The 24,894-nt window shown below is 42.1% G+C and overlaps 1 protein-coding gene across 1 annotated transcript; it reads right to left on the bottom strand.

The window, feature by feature from the left end:
• Window positions 1-1,135: 1,135 nt before the first annotated feature.
• vstm4a (V-set and transmembrane domain containing 4a) lies at window positions 1,136-9,057 on the bottom strand. Its single transcript, XM_076077294.1, has 8 exons — window positions 9,009-9,057; window positions 7,108-7,563; window positions 3,986-4,039; window positions 3,756-3,863; window positions 3,595-3,628; window positions 3,310-3,455; window positions 2,045-2,112; window positions 1,136-1,288 (listed from the first exon to the last, which is right to left on the bottom strand). Exons 1-8 carry the CDS (start codon window positions 9,055-9,057, stop codon window positions 1,136-1,138), a joined length of 1,068 nt encoding a protein of 355 aa, XP_075933409.1.
• Window positions 9,058-24,894: the final 15,837 nt, after the last annotated feature.

Genomic DNA, 24,894 nt, shown 5'->3' with positions numbered 1-24,894 from the left:
TGGAGTAGCTTAATAGAGTGGAAAATAGTCCTCATCATTTTCCCAGAGAGCAAGCAATGACCTTCTCTAAAGCTAACGGCCATCTCCATTCTCTCTACATCGCTGGTTTTATGATCTGAAATGTCAAACCATTGGGTTCCTCAGAATAATTAAATCAAATAAATTATTGCACCTAGGCAGAACCATCTTGTAGCCTAACCCAATTATAATGCACTGTAAAGCTAATTATTAACCATGATTACAATTAGTCTAATTTGAATAAATGTAGTCATTAGCGGGTTCATCCAAGTCAGTGAGTCTGAACTGTGGGGGATGATGGTCTCTCTCTCTCGATCTCTCCCACTCACAGAGAGAGGTGCATGGAGAAAGAGAGTGATGCACATCAACACCCTTTTATCTTCATCCCATTTTTCACCACACACTGACCTTCACAGAATGGCCTACACCCTTCACCTTTCTTGGGTACTTGAGGCATATTGCGAGCTGCTTCCAGGATTTATATTTGCTGTTCATCCCGTTGCCGTGTTGCACAAAATCCACGATAAGCACCACTGAGTGCACTGCAGCTGTTTGTAATATTTCATTGGTTTGTCTTTTGTTGTGTGAAAGAGATTTTGCTTGTTGTGACCCCCAGATCCATTATAGACCAATCTAGCAAAGACCAATCCACTTTAAAAAAAAAGATGATTTAAAACAGTATTTATATGAATCAAAGACTGTCAGGCCCAGGGCATATATTTATTAATTTGGAGTAGTAGTACTATAATTATAAATGCATTTGAAAAGTGCCTTATGATACTGCAGTAAGAGAGCCTGAACAACAGCTTGTATCCAAATAGTCTCCTGAGTTTATACAGAATAGTTAACAGTAAGAGCGTTCTATAAACATCTGGCTCACAGGCCAGCAATGCCAACAAACAAAACAGAATTATAAGACCCCAAAGCTGCTGTGCTGGAATGGATCTGTGCAGAGTTAATACAAAACCCTCATTTACCAACAGTTGTAGCGTACAGCCAAAAAACATATGCTAAATGCCATACTGATAGTTCATAAATATTGTCCTTTGGTTGCCACTCAGTTCAGTTGCCCTCACGGGGAGGTACCATGACATCCATGTGTCCAGAGCTGCTGTGTTTACAGCTGTTTTTCCTGGAAGATGATCTGAGCGTACACAGTGTCTGGGCTGGAGGCAGTGGGGTCAGGACTGGAGGAGGCTGGGGGCTCTGGCCTTTGTCTGACCAGCTCCAGTTCTGCATATGTCAGACTGTCTTCCTGTGATACTCGAGGCTGGAGGAGGGAAGGAAAGAGTGCGAGAATATTAAAGGAATTTACTACAGAGACAAGGTAAAGATATCTTATATCAAAATATATATAGTGAGCATTTCGGAAAAAAAAGACGTGTATAGGGAGTGTATGCATCCTGTCTGCATTTAATATTGTTCAGCAAACATTCTTCCACTTTCCATGGAAAACATCCCCTTAGTTCTTTTCAGCTGCAGACGGTGTTTACAGGACATCTTGGAACATCCAGTTTACTCGAAAAACATTTGGTACAATAGGAGTCCTGTCCAACAATGCTCAGGTCCTCCTAGTTGCACTAATCCAATCAATATGTCCGTGCAAAAGAAATGCTCACATCTCCGGAGCTTTGTTTCGCTACACAATCACGAGAACGGCATCAGTAGAAAAATACTGATCATCCTTAGTTTGAGTAGTTTTGAGTTGACATTTTTATTGTAGATATAAAACCAACGAAGCACTCTAAATAAATAATTGTGTTTGAGAAGCAATAAAGCTAAATAGAATTATCAAGCTCATAACTGAATGAAGAGACGGCAATAAACTCCTGTAGACAATCGTGCAGTCGTGAGACATATTCCCTCTTGCATGTGCCTCAATAACAACTCTGCGCATGAAAAAACATTTTCAAAATGTTAATAAATACATCTGAACTGTTCTATTAAGTTAATATGTTTCATAAAGGATTGTATGGGTGAAGTGGACATTGGTGTTTGTATGATGGGTGAGAACGAGAAGACTTACAGTGGAGGAACTCCTGAGCTGAGTCTTTAACCTTCGGGGCTTCTGAGGTCTCTTTGCAGCAACAGGCACTGAAAAAAAGAGACGACCCCAATTTACTCAAAAATAAACAACAAAGAAAATCCTTCACAACCACTTTTATATTAAATCTAGTTTATAACAGAAATAGCATCAGTGTTAATTTTACATCAGATTAACTAAGCAGTTTTTGTCAGGGAAATTGAATTGTGCTAGATATATAATTCTCTGCGTTTGTACTTGCTGGTCATTTATTCAATTTGTTTTTATCCAACAATTGTTTTTTTGGGATACGAGCCCCCCCCCCCCCCCCCGTGACTCTCATGTCTCCTGTGTGTTTAGATATGAGAGGAAACTCAAACGTTCAACACGTTTCCTTTCTATGGAGTGACACACTATTAATTGTGCACCCGTGTGTGAAAATATATTGGTGTTTCAAATGAATATAAGGTTCAATATGTGATATTGCAGCAACTTCCATTAGATCAGCGAGAATATCCTCTACACGAGACTGTACAATACCATTTCGCCGCACTACTTTTGGTCAATCAGCCTTCTCTGTAAAAGCAACACACCAGTGGAACACCCTGCCTGAAGGTGTGAGGAGCTGCAGCTCTATTAGCACTTTTAAATCCAACTTAAAAAGTCTTTTAAAAACTGCACACACTGACCTCAATTCTTGTGGTCTTTTCTGACTCGATTTTATTGACAAACACTCATTTCTGACGTGCTATTTGTGTGTAGCGTTGTATTGGGTGTCTTGTATGTTTTTTGTGGTATATCTCTGTATTATGTCTTTTCCTTTTACTGTGTTGTTGTCTTGTCCTTGTTGATCTGCCAAGGGACTGCAGATGCAAATTAGCTTAAACTACAATCTGGTACAGTGCATCGAATGGAGACATTTATGTTTAAACTGTACATGGTCCCTTTTCAATAAATTAAATAAATAAATATAATTAGGACTTTGATCACTGCATTAGGATACATGTTTGTTTTTTTCTCAGATTTTTGTGAAATACTGAACACTTTTACCTCTCCAGGCCGACAAAACAACCATTAAATTAGACATTCTGAAAATGCTCTTTAAACTGCTCATAACTCATGTCCACACTGAGGCCATATTTAACCTGTGACGTGGGGTCACAAGTTTGCATTATTTTAAAAGGTCACAAGGCAATAACATTGGGGGAACCACTGAAGAATTACGTTTCTCCCAGAGAATACATTGTGCACTTCAAATGTCACTTTACCTTTGGCTGGTATGTGTGGTGGTGGCACCTCGGGGAGTTTAGGTGCTGCTGCTGCTCTTCTGTCAGGTTTCTGTCTTGTGTGTTGCCTTTGGGCTCTTGGGGAGGAACCGGAGGAACTGCTGGAGCTGGTCACAGTCTCTCCTGAGCTGCATGGAGCAGATGAGTTTTTAAAGTTTTAATTACATCAATGATTATTTAGATTGATCTGTCAATTATTTTTGCAATAGATCAATTGATAATCTGGCTTGTTTTTTTTACAGCACTAGTTGTAATAGAAAACTGCACCTGCTTTCTGGACACTTCACTAGAAGGTAACTATCTGTGGAGAAAGTAGCAGAAAAGGTCATTTAACAGCAAAGTTGTCCAGTTATTGTTTTGAATAGAAAAAACGGAAATATAAAGTTATAAATGTAAAGTTACTAACAGAAAACAAATGATGGTTTCACCTTTGAGCCTGTGTCTCCTGTGAAGGTATTGGCAGGTGAGAACCAGAGTGAACAGGAAGATGGACAGCAGGCCCAGTGAGCAAATCAGCACAGCACACAAATACACGTCTATAAAACAAAAACATGTAACTCCTTAAAAAAAAAAGCATCGTAACAGCAGCGTTATTTGTCAAAGTAAGACTTGTATGTGGTGAAGTAAAACAGAAGAAAGACTAGAGATGAAACAATACCTGCATATAAACGCCACAGTCCTTCACTGCCACCATCCTCGAAAGTGAAGTGCACTGGAGAAAAATGTCCAAAAGAACATAAGTAAAAATAATATGTTGAGGGTAGAAAACTGTACCCAGACTAAGTATCTTTTTTTAAATTGCTGTTGTCTGAGGGCACTGTCTCAACACAGCAGACAGCCTCAGTGGTTTCCATAAATATCAAAACTGCAAATGAAGGGAGATTCTGCTGCGGCATCTGCCAAACCCACCACACACACACACACACACACACACACACACACACACACACACACACACACACACACACACACACAGAGGCCTGGTTGTATTGCTGTTCTTGGACAGTGTTTTGGGGGTTCCCCATTGCTCTGCATTTCCACTGCTTTTGTTGGTTGCTTCACAATCGTTTAATGTTGCAATTGTCTTGTGCGTGCTTACAAGTGTGAAACGGGAAAGAATAAGGAAGTTGTTGGCAGTGTGTGTGTCAATGAATGATGGGTTGTATATAGGTCAGGGGTATTTAGCAAGAGGTTGAGGAGAGAGTGAGCAGAGGCCATGTACATAAATTACTTAGTGTCCCTGTAATGGGTTTTTAATATGTCTTTTAAACACAGGTTGATAAACATATTAATAAGAAATGATAAGATATTAACTCTAATTGACTTCTAGCCTGTTTCCAGACCGCTGAACTGCCTGCAGAATTGTCAAATGTGGTCTCGGCAGTCTGAATATCACATTAATTAATGTCACACAATGGCTTTTGTGTGAGCAAAAATGGAAAACTGGATCAGATGTTTGATCAGTTTTACAGGCAGAAAAAAAGCAGAAGATGTATAGAAGCAACACAAGTCGTGTGTTTTTGAAGATACTGCTGTGTTCGATTAGATCTTTATTCACCTAATTATTTCTAAAATATGTATCCAGTCCAAGTTTGATCATAGACATAACAAGGAAACAGGCTTTGTCACAATGCAATGTCATGCCCTGCAATATGCTGTTTTTCAAATCCTTAAATGTAATTATTTTTTTTTGTCTTGTTAATTTAATGTCATAATTATGGAGGGCCAATCTATGATGATTTTTTTGGACTGCATTAGGCTGTATGGTGTTCCTGTTATATTGTCCACTGTTAACCACAAAATGAGAAGTAATGACAGATCTGTAAACTGTGGTCTAACTTATCTAATGAGGTGACGGGCTACATTTAACAGGCATCTCTTGGCAATGTGAGCAGTTAACGGTTAATGTGTAAGTCAACCACATATCTGACCTTTTACACTGTGGTGAACCACATGCCCCAAGTTCACAGGTTGGCTGTTGGGGAGCTATTAAAGTACACACGCTCTACAGATGAGTCTACACAAGCTCAAGTTTATACTGCATAGGTTTTCATTTAAAGTCGATAACCATCAGGTACAGATTTAGGCTCATCTGCTTTCCCCCCCCCCCCCCCCCATCAGTGCAGCTGTGAAGACACGACGCAGAAAGATTAACCAACCGCTGAAACCGGCAAGGTTAGAAACCTGAAGTCAGAGAGCAGAGTTAAATAACTTTTATTCCAACCGTACAGAGAGTCTGCTCATTTTTCCAGTTTAAAAAAGCAGAAATCACTCAACCATTAGTTCTGAAGTTGTGGTTGAGATGTTGTGCATGTGGGAGAGGAGAAACATCTCTAATGCAATTATATCAGTGGGGTGTGGTCTTTGCTCTGAGATCTGCAGAATGAAATTTAGAGACGGGGGTTCCCTGGATAACATTACAAGTTAGTTATCTCTCTATCCTTACAATATCAGCTCTCGTGTCTCTGGTTCTGTGGTCAATGCATGTCGGAGATGCCTGAGGTTGTGTGGCTTCCTTAGCGGGACACTGTCCTGAATATAGGGCAGGGCGTTGTCAGATGGTTCTCTCCGACTCAAACCACTACGCTTTTCTGGCGTAAAACAAGTCAAAGGTAAAGTGTGCAACGGTGTCAGGCGAAGGCACACTTATAGCACGGTATAGCAGCATCTTTGATATCTATTGAACCCCTTTATCCAGTGCATCACACTGTGGCAGATGGCCTTCCCATCAATCCAGTTAAATCAGAGGAAGGATCGTGTAGTGTAAAGAAATATATATTACAGCATGTGATTTGAATTAGTTCTTAACCTGATTTATTCAACTTGTTTATTACATATTTGCACAGACTAAATACGTTCCACTGCAACCGAATTCTCCGGTAAATTTTCTCCTGAGGCTCGCATGAAGATAAACCCGGAATGCTGACGTCATGTAATGCAGAGTTTTTTGAACAAAGCCAGCTCAGCAACACTCTACCTTCTACTCCTCACACTCGTACACAGAGAGTGATATTGTTGAGGGTCGTTTGGCTGCGTGAGCTCATTGTTTTGAGATGGAAATGCCAGAGGATTGGGGTCACACTCAGACACACGTACAGCAGAAAGCGCAGCTAGAGTCAGAAAATACATGCAACACATTTCTATTTGGTCCTGTCCTTTTAATAAAAACTGTTGCTTTTCCTTTATGCGGTTATTTCCATTGCCAGATAGCATGGACAGCATGTCTCAGCTGAGTGTGTGTGGCTGTAAGGGAACTCGTTGGAAAGGAATATTCCATGGAAAACATTATCAGATTAATAACCCCAGAAGTCCCCTTTAGGTTTGATTCTCTTTTGTCAGTGATCAGGGTTGCACAACGGTATAAAAAAAAGAAATAAATGTAAAACACTTTTTTCATTTATTCTCAAAGGCCAAATGGTGTACAACACAATGCACACTTTTTCTGTTTTGCCAGATGGTCATGAGAGATAGATTTGTTTTTTCTTTACTCGCCGAAGCTAAGATTAAATTAAATATTAAATTGATGTTGAATAAATTCCCTTGCATTTGATCTGACAAAAGGCTAAAAAGTGAATGCAATCTGACCCCCTTATCTGCTTTGTTTCACTCTCTGGTTCACTTTTGGCTTGCCCTCCATCAGGAGATACCACCGAGGAAGGGGTCTTAACCCCACCCCGCCAAAAGGACTTTCACCTCATTATCCTCTAGAATGGGGCCCTGGCCCTTTCAATAGACAATGTGACATGGAGTGCATATGTGTTAGAGGTCACAATTAATTACCTGTCAGCTGTGTGGTGCTGGTACCATTGGATGACGCTCTCCATGTGTTTCTGTGTTTGCGAATCTCTTGAACCCTGCAGGAGTAGAAACCCTGGTCCATTCCTGCTGTCACATTGAGAATCCGCAACCGGTACAACTCTCCCTCCGTTTCCTCATACAGACGAAACTTTAGCTGGGGGAAACGACGGGTGTAGTTCCCGTACAGCTTCATTTTCTTCATGCCCGTCTTCACGATCAGAAACTGAGAGGCCTCGAGTGCAGGAGGAGAGGGGGATGGAGAGGAGGGAGGGGGCACGAGAGTGGGAGCAGCAAGAGGAGAAAAGAACCAGCGTAGGATGAGGACGCTGCCGCTCCTCTTTCTCTGAGACACCAGGCAGGAGAGTGTCACGTTGTCTTTCTCTGTTACCATGACAACAGGCCCAGGGGTCACCGTCACATTCAGGCCATGACACACCTCTGTTGAAAAAAAAGTTATATTTATATATTGTTTTGTTATATTTATATATTGTTTTGTTGTAATTATATATTGTTTTATTATAATTATATATTGTTTTGTTATATTTATATATTGTTTTATTATAATTATATATTGTTTTGTTATAATTATATATCGTTTTATTATAATTATATATTGTTTTGTTATATTTATATATTGTTTTGTTATAATTATATAAAAATAATATATTTATTTATATTTCGTTTTTGCATACTCTATTGAATGTGTTGTTTTTTGATATGTGTGCTTGTTGTATTGTGTATGGTAAATCATTTTTTGTGTTATGACCAAACCAAACTATAAAACAAGCTTTCCAAGCATAAGGAAACTCAGAATACTGTGATCTGGTAGCTTGTGTGACCCCTCCCTGCTAGTTAAATTAGTAATTAACTAGAGTTGCTAATGAGCCTCACAAGGGAAAAGTCTGACTTCGTTTTTGCAAGATGTTTGATTTCCTGCCAATTAAACATAATTGTAGTATTTAGACGAAGTATGTTTATATGCACACCCACAGTGGCTGCTTGGATTTATGGTTTTCAGAGCTCTCACTATCACTGGTTTTACTTATGACATTCCATCACTGGACAGGAATTCAGTCTGTAACAGCTAGAAAGTGTTAGAGGACTGAGAGTCAGAAAACTAAAACACACTTTGTGTGCCCCTTCACTTCCCTTGAGGTACTTTTAGTCTACCGCCAGCTGGGTCAGGTCTGTCTAGAAGAGACATGAAGTCTGGACACAATATGTGTAAGCACACAGGCAAAGAGAATCTACAGGTGGGAAACATTTGTCTTCAGTGGAGTACAGCACGAAAGAGGTAAAGAGAAACACGACAAGATAACAGGGACCATCTGGGCTGCTGGGGTTTTTGTTTGTTTTTTTGTTTGTAGCTGTGTTGGTTGGGGAATCTCCCTAAGGGTACACTATGTAATGTGACAACAAAAGCAGCAAGAGGGACTCAAACCAAACACAAAACGTAGCATAATGAAAAGATTATAAGGCAGGAGATATGAGTTGTAAGTCCACTTAATGGCCGTTTATAGAATGAAAATGATACTGAGCTTTTCACTGATCACAGGGAACAAACTTGCTTAACTCCACAACTGGTTTGCTTTTAAACAAAGCCATATTCGGCCAGTTTGCAAAAGAACCTTCTGTTGTGTCAATATTGTTGCCAAAAATGTCATGACAATTATTGCACTTAAAACTTGTAGTTGTTGTAGAGACACGGACTATTAGGATGTGTCTTTTCCAATGTTTGACATTATTTTTATGCTACAAAGTCAACTCAAAATGTATGGTTGCACAGTGGATTAAGTTACTACTTTAGACACATTCACTTACTTTCTTTCTTGCCTGCTTGCTCGCTTTCTTACTGGTTATTGCTGTAAACAAGGTAAACTTACCTGTGACCAGAGCCTTAATCAGGACAAGGACCACTATAGAGAAGTACATTTTCCACAATCAGCGAATCCATAAACCCAGACAACTGCACAGCCCTTACACAAGCAGCTACATTCAAAACAGAGCCTGACCGGACAACCCACCAGAGCCCTTACACACTATTAACTCTTCTCCTCTTTCTTCTCTTTTCTGTGTAATATGAAACAGTAAATGCTCTGTTCCCACTTAGAAACTCCCACTCACTCTCCCAGTACTCTCTCTCTCTCCCTCCCTCCCTCTCTTTCTCTGTGTGTCCTGCAAAACGTAGGAAATGTCATTTCCTGTGTTCCTGTGAAGTGTCTTGGACTGCTGCCCCAAACCCCAGAATTCTAAAGCGATTGGTCAAGTCTCGTGGTTTGTGTGCGTGCATGCGCCTGTCACATTGTGTGTCATTTTGTAAAACGTATACAGTAAAGCGCTGAACATGCTGCATTTCCGTCGCCCAAGTTAATGTCCATGCATGTGAGCTTTGTGTTTGTGTCTGCGTGCATGTGTTCATCTGGATATGTGCGTGTGTGTGCTGGGACCTCTCCCTGTCTGGCTGCTGGACAGAGTGGCATGGGCTTGTCTCTGGCTGTGGTTGTCAGCCTGTCCCAGTGGTATGAAGCCTGCTGCTTTATTGGGCAGGCTAAACTGCTGAGGCAGGGCTTCTGCTGGCGCTTCGAGCTCTGCCAAAGCCAAATGGAATTACACAACAGATTTAACCCTTCAGGTTGTATTGTCTTATAAAGCATGGATTCTGTGGGAAATGAACTGGCTGGGTTGATGAGGTGGTTTGATCTATTTTTGATCTTGACAAAATCTTTTGTTTTGAAAAAAACAGTTTTATTTTATGTACAGCCAAGCTGTTGCCCAATAATTATCAATTGAGTAAAAATGCCAAAATGATAGTTGGAGAAATATTTTGTCTTCTTAAAACTACCTCTTTTACTTGGGGTTTCCCTCAAGTTTTCCTTTCCATAAGTCTTAAGTTCAAGTCTTGCTCCAGTGGACGAGTCGCTCTTTTCTGCCCTACAGTGGTCAAAGCAGGTTACTGCTTCTCAGGGGATCAGCAATATTTTGTATCTGGGGAGCGTATGCAGGAATTCTCAACACAGCCGTGTACATTTAATCCGAGTTGGTGAATCAAGGCAAATCAAAGAAAAGACATTTTCATACGATTATTTCCTTCATTGGATCCCATAGGTATACTAGGCAAAGACACAAATGTCATTAACAAAATGTTATTTTCTCTTTTTGTGTTAGCTAACTCTCTAAGGAGATATTATTGTACTCTGTCAATAACACTTTGTAATTGCCTTATGCATTTTTTTTTTAATGCACTAAAAAGATTCTCATTCAGACCCTGGGTACATTTCAAGAAAACAGGATGGCAGCGGTAGTAATATTATATTGTTATTACAGCCCTCTGACTAGTAAAATGAAATCAACATGTAGAAGCAATCTTTTATATTTCCTTTTTGTTTATTTATAACCTTTACAATGTGATTTTGAAAGACAGTCATTGTGGTGAGAAATTATTTGGTTGAATGAAGTGTGTTTTTATTGCCTGAATTAGTACACGTCACTCTACTGTTTCACAGCACCGCAGAAACATTCTCACAAACTTCCAACTTTAAAAATGGACTACTGTATGAAATTAAACCTTAAAAACAGCAATAATCACATCACCATCTTTTTACTTTGACACAGTGGTTGAATACACAAACTATTCTGTACACCATCTGGCGATATTTGATTGACGCTGTGGGTTTGACAATATTTCATGCATCACAAACTGGCAGAAGTAGGCTTTCTCCAGTGAGACAAAAAGAATAAAAGCTCAAGCAAACCTGCCTATGTTCATAGCAGAAACCAATGTTTCTTCAAATTACTAAACACCATTGACACACTGTTGCTGTTTCATGTATGATAACATACTTCTAGGTTTAGGAGGCAACGGGATACTTATCATTCTGTATACACAAGAAACATATCTTAGCTTCTCACATTCAAACGTCAAATGGAATGGTGAACTTCTCTGTAACACAATAAATAGCTCAACTGTGATTCTCCAAAATCAACAGCAGCAGTTTAACAGCATGTCATGGGGACTTTTTGAAAACTACAAACCTAAAACATACTGAGACTATCTTCACTTGAAAAAGTAATTTACAAATACTTAAATATCATCCCTCCGTTGCTTCGGGTATCCTTATTTGATCAAATACCTTATTTACTTAGCCCTTTAAAGTAAAAGCTTCCAGTGTTCTCACCAGTCAGACATCTCCATAAAGTCGTCCAGTTCACACATGGTTATTATATCTCGGGGCTGACATTGTGAGTGGGCTGAGTTATCATTTTCACAAATTGAGCTTCCTGCAAGCTGGCTGTTTGTGTCACTCTCTGGGAGCCACTCATTTGGTCCATGTGTGTTGTAAACTGTGTTATATGGTTTGTCTTTGTCATTAACTGTGTCCATGTATGGAGTCTTCTCTGGACTGTAGCGATGCCCTTCAGATTTCTGTTCCATTTCATGGGCTGGATATCCGTAGCTGTGGCTCTCCCCGACAGGCTGTTGGTCCTGGTGGAGAGTCAGTGGGGCTGATGACCCACAGGGCACAGAGGTGATAGTTTGAGGTTGGTATTCTTGGGGATAACCATGGTTGCCTTGATAAAGCCCACAGGACTTGCTAGCTGGAGAGGCCTGGGGCTGCTGTTGAAGCTTGACTTGCATTTGGGGTTGGAGCTGAGGTTGTGGGTATGTCTGCTGGGGCTGGGGTCGGGCGGTGTTCTGGCCAGACTGGCGCACATTTAGCTGGACATACTTTCCTGTCTCTGGGTCAAAGAAAGTCTTCGTTTTCACTTGAACAGGCACGTCCACCACAAAATACTGACCAGAGCCGAGGTCCTGCAGCACCTTACGTTGGGTCAGTGGGTAGGAATGGGGGTAGCTTGACTCTACATGGTACTGTGCCACTGAAGCTTGGTGGTTGTCATGATGGTGAGTGGGAGAAGAGGGAACATGAGCAACTGTCTTAAGAGCAGCAGTGTGGGAAGCAGGGCCAGTAGCTTTAGGCGAGGCATCAGGGAGGGAAACGAGGGCAGTAGCATGAGGTGAAGCAACTGGGAGGGAGATCGGACCAGTGGCATGAGGGGAAGCATAGAAAGAGCTGTGAGAAGATTGGTGCTCTGTGTGTGAAGACGGAAAGCTAGGCCCCGATGTTGGAGCATGAGCAAGGGAGACAGGTGAGGAAAAATGAGGGGAAGTCAGAGCTTGGCAGCTGGTGGATCGTACCTCAATGGAGGAGGAGGAAGGAATTCTGGAGACATCTTGAAGAGATTTCTTAACTCCAGCATAGCTGTCGGATGGATTTTTGGACAACTCCTTCTTGATCCTCCGAGTAGTCAACCTTTGCGCTCTGCGCAAGGCTTTCTCACTCTTTTGGGGAACAGATGGAGGCTTGCCCAAATAACGAGAGACATCGCTGCTGAAACTACAGGCTGATTCTGGCCTCTCGTAGTCATACAGGCCTCGTATATCTGCCAGGTCTGCTGCACTGGTGGCAAAACTCTCCCCACCCTCTGACATATTGCTGATGACAGAGCGAGAGTCGTCTTCATCCAGGGCGATGCTCCTCCTGGAGTAAGGCTTATGTTGCAGGAGAGGGGCTGAGTAGTCCTGTGCTGACCTTGTGTCAGGATAGACAGGAGTTCCAGCAGTACGTCTCATTATCTCTTGCTCATCCTCTTCTCTCTCCGACGCCCTTTCCAGAGGTGAACCTACACGGAAATCTTCCCCAAAGTTCTTATGGAAGCGTGGTTTGACTGACTTGGTGAAAGAGGAACCTCTAATGGTGTTATCCTTCACCCTGAACATTAAGGGCTTGGCTCCCAGAGCAGGAGATGAGGTGTTGGAGCGGGGCAGAGATGGAGCTGGAGATGGAGGAGCATGTGACCTATGAGGCCTAGTGTGGGATCCTGAGTCCTCACTTGACCCAAGCCCTAATGGATTGTGTCTTTGTTGAGGAGGTAAAGGGGAGCATAGCTGTCTTTCTCTGGGTTTCCTCTCTGATTCTGTTGAGGTGATGGCATAGTACTGGAGAGCATCCATCCTCAGTGCTGACCTTTTCTGCTCCTCCATCCGAGCGTCTCTCTCCTTTTCTCTTTGATTTGCTGACTTTAATTCTTCTTCTTCTCTCTTTTTAGCCCTGATCTCATCCTCTCTTTGAGCTAGCATCCATTCTTGTGCTTCTCTCTCCTCTTTCAGTGCTGCTTGGCTCTCCTCAAGGCGTCTGTTTCTCTCCTCTTTGGTTTGCTTTTCTTCTCTTTGTTTTATAATTGTTTTCTCCTGTTCAACAGCTCTCTTTTCATCCTCCTCTCTCTGAGTTCTCATCGATTCTTCCTTTTTATGTATTTCTCTCCTCTGCACTTCAATCTCCTGCTCCTGTTTCACCCTTTCCTCCTCTGAAATGTGAGCAGCTTTCTCCTCCTCTTCCTCTTCTCTCTGTTTTCTTTTATTTGTCTCCTCAATATCACCAAGTATCTTCTCCTCAATATGTTTAGCTCGCATTTGCTCCTCAATCAGAGCAGCTCTCCTCTGGTGCTCCTCTTGATCAGCTCTCCTCTGCTGCTCCTCTTGATCAGCTCTCTTTTGCTGCTCCTCTTCTGCAGCTCTCCTGTGCTGCTCCTCTTGATCAGCTCTCATCTGCTGATCCTCTTTGGCAGCTCTCATCTGCTGATCCTCTTGTGCAACTCTCCTCTGCTCCTCTTGTGCAGCTCTCCTGTGCTGCTCCTCTTGATCAGCTCTCCTGTGCTGCTCCTCTTGTGCAGCTCTCCTCTGCTGATCCTCTTGTGCAGCTCTCCTCTGCTGATCCTCTTTGGCAGCTCTCATCTGCTGATCCTCTTGTGCAGCTCTCCTCTGCTCCTCTTGTGCAGCTCTCCTGTGCTGCTCCTCTTGATCAGCTCTCATCTGCTGATCCTCTTTGGCAGCTCTCATCTGCTGATCCTCTTGTGCAGCTCTCCTCTGCTCCTCTTGTGCAGCTCTCCTGTGCTGCTCCTCTTGATCAGCTCTCATCTGCTGATCCTCTTGTGCAGCTCTCCTCTGATGCTCCTCTTGTGCAGCTCTCCTCTGCTGCTCCTCTTGTGCAGCTCTCCTCTGCTGATCCTCTTGAACAGCTCTCCTCTGCTGCACTTCTTGATCAGCTCTCCTCTGCTGCACCTCTTGATCAGCTCTCCTCTGCTGCTCCTCTTGATCAGCTCTCCTCTGCTGCTCCTCTTGTGCAGCTCTCCTCTGCTGATCCTCTTGAACAGCTCTCCTCTGCTGCACTTCTTGATCAGCTCTCCTCTGCTGCACCTCTTGATCAGCTCTCCTCTGCTGCTCCTCTTGATCAGCCCTCCTCTGCTGCTCCTCTTGATCAGCTCTCCTCTGCTGCACCTCTTGATCAGCTCTCCTCTGCTGCTCCTCTTGATCAGCCCTCCTCTGCTGCTCCTCTTGATCAGCCCTCCTCTGCTGCTCCTCTTGATCAGCTCTCCTCTGCTGCTCTTCTTGATCAGCTCTCCTCTGCTGCTCCTCTTGATCAGCTCTCCTCTGCTGCTCCTCTTGATCAGCTCTCCTCTGCTGCTCCTCTTGATCAGCTCTCCTCTGCTGCTCCTCTTGTGCAGCTCTCCTCTGCTGCACCTCTTGATTAGCTCTCCTCTGCTGCTCCTCTTGATCAGCTCTCCTCTGCTGCTCCTCTTGTGCAGCTTTCTCATCCTCTTGCAGTTTCACCCTCCTTTCCTCATTCTCTTTCATCCGCTCTTCCTCCTCTCTCAATTTTTGTCTTCGCCCCTCATCGATCTTAATTCTCCTCTTCTCCTCAATTTTTTTCATTCTTCTTTCTTCTTCTCTTTGCTGTGCTCTCATCTCCTCTTCTTTTTCAACAGCTTGTTTTTCTTCTGCTCTTCTCTCTGCTTCTCTCTGTTTTTCCCGCCTCTCCTTGATCCTATTGGCCATGGCCTCCCGCTCCCATAGTCTCCTCTCTTCTTCTCTCCGAGCGGCTCTCCTCTCTCCTTCAGCCAGAGAAGCTCTATTCTCCTCTAGCAAATGTTTTACTCTCATGTCTTCTGCTCTTTTCTCCTCTTCTATCCTAGAAGCTTGTCTTTCCTCAAACTGTTTTGCTGTTCTCTGCTGCTGTGCTTTGGCTTCTTCATGTTGAGTTGAAAGCCTTTCTTGCATAATTTTTTCTGTTCTCTCTTCCTCAACCTTAGCCGGTGCATTTTCATTCCTCTCGTCTTTTCTTGGAGTTGTTCTGCTTCCCACTATGTTGTACACTTGGCCCACAGGTTTTTCATGAGGAGTGGAGTTATCAAGTGGCTTTAGGTGTTGTGACACAGAAGTGCTTCTTGGCCTGTTCACTACAGAAGATGAGGTTGCTGCTTGAAAGGGAGGATTGTTTGGCTGATGAATACTTTGTTCTACTTGACGAACTCTTTGGGCATCCGTTCCAGGCACTTGTTCTTCACTTCCCTGGTTCTTAAGAGGAGTTGGTGACTTATTTCTTTCTTTGAGATGTTGTGCATGTTTTGTCCCTGTGTCTACAACACATCCATTGGCTTTGGCATCTAACGGCATTTTCTCTTGTCTTTCTTTGTCTGCCAGTTTGAACATCCCTGTCCTTTGGTGTTCTTTCTCTGTTATGGGAAATACTAAGGATTTGGCCTCTTTGTTCACTTTAGGGCTGACCTCTGTTTTATTTGGTAAACGTTTATCTTTCACAGAGAGGTCTTGTGGGTCAGCAGTGAACACTGGACGTCTGCTATGACGACTTTGTATTAGCGGAAAGAATCCCTCCTTTTTGTTGGGTGGGAATTCCTGAATTGTGTTTTCCTCATCTTCTGAAACAATTACTTTTAACCTGGCATAGTCTGCAAGTGCTGAAATATCAGGTATTGTGGATACCCTTTCTTTTGGTATTGGTTTAACTTCAGGTTTTTCTTTACCCATATTGTCTTTTGTTGCGTTTGAATTTCTTGTGCTCTGTCTTTCCCTTGCTGATAAACTGGACTGATTTTCTGTGTGATGTTTTCTGATATGACTAGCTTGACCTGCCTCTGTCTTCTCATTTGTATTACTCTGTCTCTCTGTTGTTTGTTTTGAAGCCGGGTTACCTTCTGCTTCTCTGTTTTTCCTTACAGAACTTGATTCCACTGTTTTCCTTTTACTTTGATCCAACATAAAGTCTTCATTTTTTCCTTCAGAGCAGGATTCACTGCCGATAGCTGCCTTGTTTGGTTGTAATCCTGGAAGTTCCTTTACCTTTGAAACAGCCTCTGACGTACCTCCAACATTTGTACGATTGTGTGGTTCATTGTTTGTTTCTACTACCCCTTGCAGTTGAAAGTAGTCTCCCACCATTGGTCGTATCTTTGATTCGTCCACTGATTTTCCGCTTTTATTCAAATTTTCAGGCTTTGCATTTTCAGCTTGAGTAATCTCACTATTTACATTTACGTTGTTCTGTTGATTGCTGATTTGTAGTGAATCAGACAGTTTTCTCACACTGGACGACACACATTGAACTCCCAATGTGTCTTCCAAATTGTGTTTGATCTGCTTCTCAGTGCTTGATGAAATAAGGTCTTTGGTTCCGTCTTCATTGCTTAAAGAGTTCAGTTTTTCTTCAAGACCAGATGATGCAACTTGTTTTTGGTCATTAGCAGCAACTACATCACAGGGGACAGTGGTGCTATGATGTTTTCCCACCATCTTCAGGTTGTCCTTCTCAGTTTCTACTCGCACAACTCTGATGGCAATGTTGCCTGTATGCACTTCATCATCCATTTGAATCTTTCCTCCAATATGTGTCTCTTTGTACTGATGTTTTGGAAATACTTGTGTGGTTTCATGCTCAGTTAAATGGTTAGATGGACTGATTTTATTGAATGGCTTTGGTGTTGTTGAGTCACATCCCTTTTCTTCCACTAGGGGTGCACTCTTGCCATTTATGTTCCTGCTTTTGGAGGGATTTATGACAGTTGGCATGTCTTCTTTTACTGATGGCTGGTCGTCATGTTTTATCAGAGTTTCGGCATCAGCTCTGTTTGAATTATTTGTGTAGCTGATTGCTGTATTAACCATAAAGTTCTCATTGGTATATGCTGCTTGCCTTTTCTGTGTTTCTTTCTCTTCAGTATTACTCTTTACTTCATCTTTCCTTATGCTCTTTGCTGAGTTTTCTTTTGACGTTTCATTTGTATAGTCTTTCCTTTCACTTGCTATTATGTCTTGTTTGTAGAGAAGGGGTTGAGTTTCAGCCAACACTTTATTTTTAGTAGGTACAGTGACTGAGGAGGGCACAGGTTTTTCAGCCAATGGTTCGTGGAGTTGTGGTCTAGCATTAATAGAAGAACTCTCCAGCTGGTGATTAGTCCTTTTCACAGTGACGTTCTCAGACACATTGTTCTGTCTTGTCTCTAGGGTTAGATTTTCTTGCACATTTTTAAGATGTATATTCATATCAATTCTAGTTTGATCTTCCGTCACTGTAGGATGAGTGGTCTGAACTGTGCTAACTTCCTTTGAAGATGTATTTTCTATACTCACTTCCAGACCTGAGCTGGGATGATATTTATCTAGCTCTGAATTACTGCACTCTTCTACATTAATTTGTGCTTGAGTGCTCTGACCATTGTCCGTAGATGACTTTCTTTCCCGCACAGTTACCATTATTCCCGTAATCTGCAAGCTGTCATCAGCCACTGGGGTCTTGTTCTGACCAAAGACAATATTTAGTGAAGGTGCTGAGTCCTCATGAACTGCTTCATGTTTACTCTCAGCCTTTTCTGTCGTAATACGTTCGGAGCTTTCTGCTTCGACCAGAGCAGCAGCTTGTGATGGATCTTCTTTCTTTTTGTTGAAATGGTCAGTGTTTACGGCAGGATTGTTGTTAAGTCCCTCTTTCTGTTTTCCAGAGATTTCTCCTTGATTTGCTTCCTGGTTGAGTGCTTGCTCTTTACTTTGTATTGTTGACTTAATTTCAGATCGAATCTCTTTCTTTTGATTTTCTACCAAGCCCTCATCTGGGCTCATGGTATAACTTCCCATCTTTTTTTCTTCTCCAAGTGGTTTGGGCACATTGTCATTGCTCTTCATTGGTTCTTTGGGAACTTGTTTCAGTAACTGGTCTACTAGCTGACTGGTGGTTGCTGCAGACCTAACAGATATTGTAGCAGAGCTGGGAGGTAAAACAGACTTGACTGTTTCTATCTGTAGTCCTGAAGGCTCCATCTGGTGCTTTGGTGTCATATTACTGGGCTTTGTGCTTTCATGCTTTTTAGGCACTTCCTGTGATGGTGGCCTCTGTCTTATATTATTACTCTGACTACCTGCTAATTGCTTTGTAGAATTTTTGGATATAAACCCATCTCGTACAGCAAAACCCTTTTCTTTTATAGCTGAAATCTCTTTTTCAGCATGAGCTTTTATCTTGGAAGTCAGAATCTCTTGCTTGGTCTGAGCTCTTTCTTTACTGGACAATGCACTGTCATCCTTCACTTTATCCCTAACAGTGTCACTATTTGCTCTTTTATCTACATTTTTAGGTAAATGATTTCCACCGGATAATTTGAACTCTTTGGATGACTGACTGTAACCATACTGGCTTTCTGTCAACTCAGTGGGTTTAAAGCTGCCTACTTCTTCCTTATTTTCTGCGTTAGCTGTCTCAACTTTGCTCGTAGGTCTAGAATTGTCTTTTGATTTCTCGTTATTTGTTGTCTCAACTTTATCAAGAGATACAGCTGGTGTTTCATTGGCATCATTTGAAGAAACATTCCTTGCTGCTGACACTGTGTTTCTGTTTGCAGAAGTTGTATCAATTAAACCATATTTCGCTCGAAGACGCTCATACTCATCAGACCCTCTATTAGCTTGATCTGAATGTTGCCCGCTGACAACAACTATTTCTTCCCTTCGTTGATACTTTTGGGTTGCCTGGTCTTGATCTTTGTTCTCTTCATTTTTATTCATATTTAATTTTAAAGGAAGATCTGTTTTAATGCCATCTTCCTTTCTACAAATTGTATTTCTGACTTTCTCTTTTTGCTCTCCTCTCATTTTCTCCTTTATTTTAGCCAATTCTGTTTTAGCTTTAACCAACTCTGTCTTAACTTGCTCAACTTTATCTGTCTCGCTTTTGATCTGTTGTGTTCGTTTTGCTGCAGGTTTAGCCGACTTTTCTTGCATGCTCTCTGTTTTTGTTAGCTCTGCTTTAACTAGCTCTGCTTTGGGTCGTTCCAACTTTGCCTGTTCTGCCTTTTTCTCTTTGGCTTTAATTATCTGTGTTGTAGGTTGGTCTGCATTTAATTGACTCGCTTGAACGTTATCTTCCTCAGCTTTCTCATGTTTAACATCCTCAACTAGAATGTGGTTTGCCTTGACCTTTTCCACTTCAACTACCTTAGTCTTTTCTTGTTCTGCTTTATTTTGTTGCTCTTGTATCTGCACTAGTTTTACTTCTTCTACTAATTTTGCCTGCCCAGCCTGTTCTGTCTTTGCCAATTCAGTTTTTATGTGCTCTTCTTTTAGCCTCTCAGCTTCAGCTTGTTTTACTTTGAACTGCTCACCACGCTCTTCTCTCAAGTGCTCGGCATTTACTTCCTCTGTAATATTTCTAGGCTCCTCTGTTAGTTCTGCTTTGGCCTGGTCTTCTTTGACTTTCTCTGAATCAGTCTTCCCTGCTAAAATTAACCTAGCCGACTCTGCTTTGGGCTGCTCCACTTGAGCCCAGTGCTGAGTCTTTGCCAGCTCTGCTTGGGCGTGTTGTGCCTTTATATGCTCTGCCATGGCCTGTTCAGTCCTGACCTCAGCAAACTGTCTGTCTTTGATCTGGTTTGCCATTATGGGGGCCGAGGCATTGTCAGGGTTTGATAAGGATTTTTTCTGCATATTGTTTTCAAGCTGTGGTTTAGCTTCTATTGGCTGAAGACTTTGCATTTCATACACCTTTGGAATCGGCGTATTTTGTTTTTTCTGACGTGTGTCTTGCGAGAGCATACTTTTGTCTTCATTACAATACAATATGTGTTGGTTTCTGTATTCTTGATCAGTATATCTGTTATACTTCTGTGTCAAATAATTATCCTTCAATTCATCTTCCTTAGTGTGTCCGTTATACTTCAGAAGTAGATATTTGTCCTTTAAAGTTCCTGGTTGCTGTTGTCCATAATATGCTGGTTTTTCAGCAGTATCATTACTAAATGGTGCATTTTGTGGCAGTTGGTTTGAAATGTTAGTATTGACCAACTCAGCCTTTTTATGAGAATTTGTACCAACACCAAAACTCTCCCTAAACTCTATTTTCTCAAGTTCTTTATTTATACTTTGCCGATTTTCTCCTCTGTATTTGTTACTTGGTGATTTTGCTTCCTCCTTTATCGCGTCTGCGCTTTGGTAAGCCTGTGCATGTTGGTCTTTTTCCATTAAAGCGGTTATCTCTTGTTTCCATGGAGAGACGGCTTTCAGACTGAGATTTTCTGTGTCTTGGCAGATAGTTTGTCTCCACCTATCCTGTGAGGACACATTACTGTAATCTTGTTTGTTTTCTTTGAGCTGCTGACATCTATCCACCTTTGTGAAGTCCCTTCCCACTGTTTCATTAAAATGTTGTTCAGCATTTGCCTTACTTATTAAATATGCTCTTGGTTGATTGCTGTCAGCATTTAGCATTGGTATTTCTGTAGCTGTATAAGATGGTTTAAACCTGTATAGGTCTCCTCCCAGAGTTTCTACATTATCAATCATGGCTTGCTTATAGGGAGTAAATGACGATAAGTCTTCATGGAGCTTCTGTCCATTAGCGGGATGATAACTGGCATAATTTTCAGGTATTAAGCCAGTGAATCCAGAGGGATTAACCATATCACTTTGCATCTGAGCTCTCTGGTAATCACTTGATGTGTATTCTGAATATAGGCCTGTATGTGCAGGTTGAGAATTTGGTGTTGTAAACAATCCAGGGCTATAATACTGGTTTACGTATTGATTTGAGGCAGCATTTGTCGTGCTGGAACCCTCTACCTGGAGTAGTTGAAAGTCTGGATCCGGAAAATCAGGGATGTCTATCACAGTGTCTCTAGGCTCCTGGGTAGAGTACTGTTTGTTTTTCTCCAGTGTCTCCAATCCTTTAAATTTGGTTGGACTGTAGGTGCTTTTTACTCTTTTCCGGTTGTCTTTGAGATTGAAGAGTAAGCCCGTGGCCCTGGATTTGTAGCTGGACATCCTAACATCAGGAGTTGCTCCCCTGCTTTCTGCTTGCACTGGAGGATGCTCCATAGGTTGAGGGGAAACTGCAGACTGCCGGACCTCTGGCGTCTCTGCTTCATGATGTGCATTGACTAAAGGTGTGAGCAACTGGCTGATGTTGAAGGGAGTTGTGCTTGTGCTACTGCTGACAGCATTTGGTTCCACTATTATTGCATTGTTGCTCAAAGGATTTAAATGATTGCTGCTACAATGCACTCCTTGTTGATTTGCTGTTATCCCTGTTGCGATATTTTGCTCTGTCATCATTTTGATTTTTTGCTGAAGGGCTTTGACGGAGCTGATGGTGTCCTGAACACGTCGAGCCATCTCGCTGGTAGGTGATGCAGTTGATGACCGTTGCATCGGGAACCTTTTAGTTCCCAGGCTCTGCATCCACGTCCTGTGGGGGTAATGACCCGTCAACTCTGACTCACAGCGTTTCTCCACAGCTGAAGCTTTCTGCATTATTGTGGATGTTGAGGTGGAGCGTGGAAGACTGGGAGGAACCACAGGCGCCAAGGTATTCTTTGGGTGTCTGACACCTCTCTCATCAAAACGATAAGGACCCTGTGGTTGGGCATCCAGTGAAAGCTCCCTGTACATTGGTGTCTCATACCATTTAGGGAACTCTGAACAGTGCATAAACCCTGAGACTTCAGCTTGTTGGAAGGGAAACCTGTTATGGTCCGTCCATACCTTGAAGGGACTAAACTCACTGTGTATAAAGAAGTTAGAGTTACAGTCGAACTGCTCGGACATGCTGTGTGTACTGTGGGAAGATCTCATAAAAGAGGATGCAGAATTCATGTGAGCCGCTGCTGCTACTTCAGAGGAGTAGAATTTGGTGTCCGGGGATGAGAATGGGCCAGCTGAGGGGAAATGACCACTGTTAAAGTTTTGCTGGTAAGACGTAGATAACTCAGAAATTTCCCTTTGGATACTCATCAGAGCTGATTTGTCCCAGCTTGTCTCATCATTCCACTCTCTGACTTTACCATCCATCCCTGCTCCATCCCGTCCCTCAGAGTTAAAAGCTCTGATCAGAGAAGAAACTCTGGAGCGGCTTCTGCGTTGCTGCGTACTCAACTCTGTGGCTCCGTTGCTGAGGAAGGAAGACTGTTCTTCCCCCAGAGGCTCTTCCTGTTGAGAGTTTTCCACAAAGGAGTGCTGGAATGTGGCAGAAACCCTCCCTTGTGTCCTTTCCCCATAAACCTCCCACTGTGGATCTCTCTGAATCTCAGCCTCATATATTCCGCCATGGATCCAGTCCTGTCCATACTGCTGCATCCTGAGGCTGAAGCTTTCATGTGCAGGTCTTTTAAGTTCCTCCCTCTCTTTGTCCTCTCCGTCTCTGTTCTGGCCACTCTGACTAAAGGCCAGCTGTCTGTCTCTCTGGATGCAGGGAGAAGACGGACAGAGGTCTGAGTCATTATAAACCGCCTCATCACCAATGCAGAGACTCCTGAATGCTCGATCTGTCAGGTTGCTGACCTCACGGTCAGTCTCATCCGGAAAGGACCCGCCACTTGAGGTGTCGCTGTAGCCTCCATCGCTGTGCTTACGATGACCGCCACTCTTTCGGCCTGAGCGGCGCTTCTTAACTGAAGTCATAATGCAGGGTCGTAGGCGAGGAGCTCTGTCCTCATTTGTTCAGTCATTCATGCAAACACAGACCTCAAAATGATACACCCTGCCTGCTGCCGGAGCTACAGGACCCAGAGTTTGGGGCCCTCAGTGAGGATTTTCTACAGCTGGTAGCTCCTAAGGCATTGTGCCTTTTAGTTGGCCTTCATCCAAAACAATAAGGAATTTGTTCTTTACCTAAAAGAGAAAAGAAAGGAAAATTAGCCGTGACCTGAACATTAACTGAAATCACAATTTGTCTGAAAAAAACATGTATTATTATATTTAGACTTCTATAATGGTGTTTGCATGATATGTGTGATGCATTTCAACCTTGATTAAAAGCTTGAGATATAGACAATGTTTTCTTTTACGTGAGAACATTTTAAAAGTCGTTTGTTGTGGTGCTTATTTTATGATAGCTGGCCTTGATAAGAAGCTTTTTTTCCTTTGTATTTAGCAGCAATGTACTGTATGTGGTTCTCAAAACAGCCCTGTAAATCCTTCTACTCAATCACTATGACCTTCAGAGACATGTTGTGGATAAAACTACACTGTTGCTAGGCACAGTAAAGACAGCCTCACGTGAGTTATTTTGGGAAAGCAGGACACATCCGCACAAACTTAGATGGGCGTACACATACAGACGCACACGTTTCTTTTGTACGTGATTTTGACCACTTTTGGATTAAAAGCAAGATATGATGTTGGTTTTACAATAATCAGAGGTTGGGACTAACTGAAGAGGTTTTATAAATTAGACCATCCGGTTAGACTACCACGAAGCTGTTTCTTTTTGAGTGTAACAGTCAACAAACGGGTTCGGAGCGGTCAACTGTACGATTACATTATAATCTTGGAGTGAAACCCCTTTGGTTTTACAACAGTATGGTGAGCAGGTTAGAATATCCTTACATAGAAGGGCTGCTAATTTTAAGGTACATAATCTGTCATCCAAAATGTTTTAATGTGAAACATTGTTTGTTTATTAATTAATAAAATAAGTGTGTTGTTCTGATCTGTAAATCTGAAACAGCCAAGGCCATGGGTGCGTGCTGTCACCTATTTGTATGTGTTGATGCAAGTGCTTTTCCTAGCCGACACCTTGCCAGTTAGTTAGCTGATATGCATTGCTTGTGGAGGGCCTTCAAAACTGTACTTATAATAAACTGGATTTAAAATCTGAAAATGATATGATACAGAACATACTTTAAAAAATAAGCTCAGTGATAAGATAATTTCTTTCTTCCACATGGGGGCCTTCTCATAGCCTTCTTATTGCATATTCCCTTTGTTGCACTGTGCTTTTTGAATAAAATGTTTGCACATTTAGATGCAACAAGGTAACGTCATGGGTATGTTCTAGTTAAATTTACTGCAGCTGCCAGGCAGCCGTCACCTTGCTCAGAATATCCAGTAGTTCATTAATATCTTCTGACCTGGAGTTAAAACTGATGCAGAAATTAAAGGAAATTTAAAGATGTTATGCAACACCTTTCTCCAGAAGCATAAAACAACAGCAACTTATAGGCAAGGGCATGGTTTGTTATAGTCACTTTAAGCATCTTCTTTCAATTCATGGAAAGCATTGACAAAACATTGAGGACACAAAGACTCTGACTGTTAATTAACATGTCTCTCTATCTCTACCCAAAAAAACAAATTCTGTTCAGTGGAGAAAGAAGAATCTGCAAACATCAGAAAGTAGCATTAAAAAAATCATGCACAGTTATGTTAACTGTCCCTAATTTGAGCCTTTTTTGCAACAATGAGGTCATGTCAAACTGTCAGGGTGATTTCTGGTAATTCTTGCATGTGGCAGGTTTATTTTTGTCCAGTGACGGGCCTCCAACTCTAAAACCTAACACCAACGAGGCCTCATTCTCAGAAGGACTGTAGTCCAAACGAAGACTGAGCAGCAGCAAATCTGTCAAATCTGAAAGGATATGACTAAATGTTAGCAG

This window comes from Anarhichas minor, unplaced genomic scaffold, assembly GCF_050575085.1.
Source record: "Anarhichas minor isolate MPS153535 unplaced genomic scaffold, ASM5057508v1 ptg000058l, whole genome shotgun sequence".
NCBI lineage: Eukaryota > Metazoa > Chordata > Actinopteri > Perciformes > Anarhichadidae > Anarhichas > Anarhichas minor.
The sequence above is the reverse complement of the archived record's forward strand: the minus strand, read 5'-3'. Positions and strand labels throughout refer to the sequence as shown.